The sequence below is a fragment of the Pterocles gutturalis genome, unplaced genomic scaffold, assembly GCF_000699245.1.
Source record: "Pterocles gutturalis isolate BGI_N339 unplaced genomic scaffold, ASM69924v1 scaffold30567, whole genome shotgun sequence".
NCBI classification, from domain to species: Eukaryota; Metazoa; Chordata; class Aves; order Pterocliformes; family Pteroclidae; genus Pterocles; species Pterocles gutturalis.
Window position 1 is genome coordinate 33,639 of NW_010108892.1, and position 5,240 is coordinate 38,878.

A 5,240-nucleotide genomic window follows, 5' to 3' on the forward strand; every position below is an offset into this window, starting at 1 on the left:
GACATAAAGCCCTGCAGGCTCTTTTTAAATGCCTTGATTTTCTCCCTTCATACAGAGGGGTGGATGAAGGCCAGGGTGAAGGGCTTCAAGTGAACACAAACTGGGCTGCTTGCTTTGAAGATCAGTTAGACAGGGATCAAGTCTGTCCCCGGGTAAGCAGAGCCTCCCATGGAAAATATAGCAGAGGAAAATAAGTTTTTTGAAATCATTGGTCAAAGATCCGAGGGTTTTCAAAGAGCATTTACTAAGTTAAACAATAGGTTTCTGTTTCAAAATGTCATTCTGGAACTGGGTGTATTGTTTTCTTTAACTGAGTGTTTAAATCAAGCAGACATTCTTCTGTGGCATGAGTTAAGTGAAATCATGTTTCTGACAGGAAAATTTTCTAGCTAAATTCTTCAGTCAGGATCTGCTGATTTGCAACTTATGACTACAAAAGATTGTAGCTTCATCTGTTCACAAACACATGTGCCCATGTGCACGCACACACAGAGTATCCATAAGTAAGTTTTATACCACCTTGATCAATGCATTTCTCTTTCAGTATTTTTTTTTCCTGATCTTAAAGATAAAAGTAACACTTACACATGTTTATTGAATGTAGTCGTGTAGAAACCTAAGCGGAGAAATCCCAAAGAAGTAAATGACGAGCTCAAGTGGTTTGCTTCAAACTCACAAGGATCTATGAACCACTGTGTCTTTCACTTCCTCTGACAGCTCTGCTACCTTTCCCTCTGATTTTAAATATTTAGAACTCACTTCCATTTGAACTGCTGTAATTTAATGTGGCATCTTTGCATATCCCTTAGTTTAAATTAGGGTGTGCCACAGCAGTTGATACGACAGCCAAGATGAGATAATGGATACTGAAAGGGCTGTATGAAGCTCAGTCTCAGTGTTTAATGCCTGTTGCAGAATGCTAGGAACAAGCGAGTGTCATACATCATCCTACACAGAACAGAAATCATTTTTGCAGAAATATGTTCTTTACTAGTTGAGAACGGGGACAGAGAGCATCAAATGCTTAACTCCTCTTCAGCAAAAAAACAAAAGGTTTGTTCAAACATGATTTCCTGGCATCACTTCCCAGTGGTAGTGAGGCACTATGATGATAAAACCATTCAGCAATTTGTAAGGTTGAAAGTTTTGCAGAGCTACAAATTTCTTCTGAATAATCAGCTTTTGATTCAAATTACCCTGTAAGCATATTCCTAACTCCTCAGTGTCATGATTTTCAGTACAAGCGTTAAGATAAGATCCCAACCTAGAATCACTAGAGTTGTGCTGCATTTTAACATGCCAGCAGGCCTTAACAAAAGGGCAATTTTCTGTAAACAATCAATGTACATTACAATATTTTAAGACCACAGGTCAATTGAAATTATGAAACTCAAAGTGAAAATTTTATTTCCTTTAGCGCAGAATTTGTCTGACTTCCTTTAGACACTTGCCACAGAAGGAAAAGAAACATTTGCTCATCTTCCTCTCTGCACCATGAACACCTCCTATAAAAGCAGCCTACGTGACTAGTTCAAGTCCCAGGTGTTAAATTACAACTACAAAGCGGCAAGGGGGTAATTTTCAGTGAATGGATCTTTTGGCACCAGGTATATAACAAAGACTAATAACTGAGAAAAACAACTTTCTGCAAATGTCTGTAATGAGTATTTGATAAGAACGTGACTCTTTTTTTTCATCTTGGTTCAACTAAATTATGTTTTTTACAATAGGGCTTGATACTAAAGTCCAACACAGAAAAATATTGACACAGGTAAGCTTCTTGTAAAGGGAGATAGCAATACAACCTAACTTTCAATCTCATGCAGTGCCTTTTACTAACTGCACTCTGTTCTGCTTGTTCAATTTCTTAAAACATTAATGACAGTAAAATTGTCATCTCCTTTATATTATATGAAACACGAACTTCAAAAATCTGCTGTGCAAGGGCATTGTTCAAGACGCATTTGCAGCCACACCGTATCTCTGAGGCTTCCTGGGAGCCTGGAGCCTCCTGCCAGAAATATGCTTTGTGGGCTGAAGTCGGCACAGAGCTCAGCATGCTGAGTCCTGCACTGTGGTTACCAAGCTTTGGAAAAGCTCCAGCAGAATGCCCGGGAGACTTGAGTTTGATGAAATTTGTAATCCTATTATTTACTACCTTAGCGAGGACTGTTGTACACATGCACGCGTTCACGTGCAGGCTCGTGTAGAGCTGCATATAGCTTGTAGCTGAAACAAAGGCCAGAAGAGTCCTGCAAAGAGGCTGGTGCTGTGCCCCAAGCAGGCGATGCTCACTCCACAGCTCCTGCTGGCTGTGTTCCTCACGGGGACCTGCATGAGGCTGACAGAGATGCGCTGGGCTTTTCCCTATCCTCTGTGCCCCTCCTGTGCTTGCTCCAGGCATTGTCATATTAAATGAGTCTTGTGATTTTTTAAAGCATGGGGTATGCCTTTTCCAGAGACCCAGTCCTACAGACTCTCTGCAGTGTGTAGTCCCCACCGGACATCTGTGGGTGGCGGGACTGTACCCAGTACTGAGGGCTTGAGATGCTGCCCAAATGTAGGCACCCACCTTAGCTTGCCCCAGCAGTCTGGTCCCAGTGTGATCACCGGGGAGACGCAAAGAAGACCCATGGGATGACATTTTCTCTCCACCGGAGGGAGCAAACTGCAAGTTGAAGCACCCAGACCAGGCACAAATACCTGCCTCCCCAGCTTCTGCTTCACCATCTCCAATCTTGCCAAGATTACTACAACAGAAGACAGGCAGCAGCCTGCAATGGTCACGGCCACTGACGGGGACAGTGTGGAAGCGTGGACTGGAATCTGGTTTCCAGCGGAGCACGTTGGGACCCAGGGGCCACCTCCACAGTTCGGCGCCGCTGTGAGCACCTGGGAACCTGTGGGGGGGCTGCAGCCCCTGTCCTGTCCTACCTGGGCCATTTTGTGCGTCTCCACGTAGCTGCATCCAGAGGTTATTTGCATGCACTTGTGTTCACAGGACCTCACTTTTTGTGTATTTTTACTAACTATAGAACTTGGAAAGGGTGTCACAGCAAGGTGGGCCCCATTTCTCAGCGGGAGCCCATGTCTCTTGGTGCCAACAGCTTGAAAACCTCTTGTGAAGAAGAGATCACATACTGTCCCTTGAGCGATGCACCCTGTGATTTCCAACCTTGAGCAGAAGCCACTTGCCCTGGACAGTAGAAGATCCCACCACAGAATCATCGGGACTGATATCCACATCCCTGCAACAGCTCACTGCCCGCAGCGAAGACTGTCCATCCATACTCACATGTTTCAGAGCTCTCTTGCCCTTCCCCATCCAAATCAGTTTGTATTTTCTTCCTGAACGTAGCACAAAATATGGCTGTTCTGGCTGCTTGGACCAGCATGAGCATGCCACTGAGGGCAGGTGTCAAACACCATGGCCAGGAGTCCTTGTTTCCCTCTGCAGCTGGAGCCAATGTCTTTGTGATGAGTCCTCTTCTCTGTTCCAGCTTCACCTTGGCTGCAGGCCATATTTAAGCTATTTTTCAGGGACATTGCTCTGTAATTCCTTAAATGGCACAGTTCTCCAGTTCTCCTGCAAACTGCTTACCACTGAAAGCTGCTACCTGCCCATGCGGCAGCTGCACGGCTGTCAGCCTGAACATCACCCCTTCACTCACTGGGACTAAATGAGGGCTGAGAAGTCACTTCTCTCCCTGCCGAGGAAGGATGGGAGACAGGGTGGGAGGCACTGACCCCACCACGCTGGAGAGACTCGGCAGCGCTGTGGGGCTGGATGTGCTCCATGAGCGAGCGCACGCTTCAAGCCCATCCAGGGCATCACACCGCAGGCTGCTGCAGCTCAGCCCCAGGCACCGGCTCTCCCCGCCTGCCCCTCCTGCTGGACGCAATCCTGAAGGAAAATCTGCATTTCCACCCAAGTGAGACTCCCATATCACTTGGGGGCAGAAAGGGTGGTGGGCTGGAGAGTTTAGAGTTTGCATGGGAAAGAATTCTGAAGAATATATCCTCTCTTTACTTCAGAAGCGTTAAAAAGCAGGTTTTCACATGCTCAAAAGGCAGCTGAATCTTCATGAGATGCCAGAAATGCTGGTCCGTGGCAAAATCCTGCTGATAAGGTATGCAGATGGACTCCACCAATAAACTCTGATGGAGACGGCTGATACCAAGAGACAATCCCTGCCCTAGAGCCAGCAGGGTCAGCACCACTCGCCATGCCAGAACACACACAGCCTCCCCGAGAAACCCAATATGTACTCAGGAACCAGGACAATTCCCCAGTCCTTTCATCTGCTGCATTAACCACGTAGCTGTGACCTGCCTATCTGGTTAGATAATGGGCTCTAAGGTATCTCTATTGTAAGGGATTTATTAAAGACCACAGCAAGCACATTCCTCCCTGCAGGAAAAAATACCTTAATCTACTGCAAACCCTCCTGGCAAAGGCTCCTATTTGAACAGCTCAGGGATACAAGTTTGTTCTGGTCTGGACAGTGTTTGAAGTTTCTTCTCCAGCTAATGAACAGACTTGTTTATAATGAAAGGACAGAGAGCAGCCAGTTTTCTAAACAAGCGACTTCATGGCACTCTGTTTTGCGGCATGTAGCTATGGCAAGCCCGCTGCAGTTTCTGCTCACTCCTTTATTTCCATCTGAAAAATAAGGGAACTCTCCAACAAAATCAAAAACCTTATTTCTTCAGGCCCAGTTTCCCTAACAAGACACAAGAGGAGACAGTGGCCTCTTACTACAGACAATCAAAAGGCGAAGGAAACTGGTTTCCAGACCATGTCTCAAACCCAAACACTTGTGAGATGTTTTCCTACCACGCTGACTTACCTGGCAGCGTTGCAATGTAATGGTTAAAGAAGAGTCGGTTTCCAAACAGAGAGGTTTGCTTCTAAATAAGCATCCAACAAAAAATAAACCAGGCAAGCGTTGGGCAAGGCTTCTGCCGTGCCTCCCATCATGGAAGGCACCAAAACCCTGGGGACAGCCCCTACCATACCCTCCTCCCTCATTTCCAAGGCTCGTGGGCACCAGCGGGCATCACCGGAGGGGCTGCTCCGGGCAGGGGTGCCCCAGCACACTGGGGGGTGATGGCGCACCCAGCCACCAGGTCATTTCCAAAAGGAGCAGGCGCTGGCGTTGGACTCACCTCGGCACTCCGTGCCTGGGTCGCCCCAGAAGAGCTCCTGGCACTCCCGGCAGGTTCGGCCTCCAAAGCCC

At 46.9% G+C, this 5,240-nt stretch overlaps 1 protein-coding gene across 1 annotated transcript in view; it reads right to left on the reverse strand.

Moving 5' to 3' along the window:
• Window positions 1–5,236, reverse strand: part of LAMB1 (laminin, beta 1) — a gene marked incomplete at its 5' end in the record, with an annotated part of 21,361 nt that extends 16,125 nt beyond the window's left edge. Inside the window, one exon of the mRNA XM_010072796.1 lies at window positions 5,170–5,236. Coding sequence (XP_010071098.1) covers window positions 5,170–5,236 — 67 coding nt within the window. The remainder of the gene's footprint in view (window positions 1–5,169) is intronic.
• Window positions 5,237–5,240: the final 4 nt, after the last annotated feature.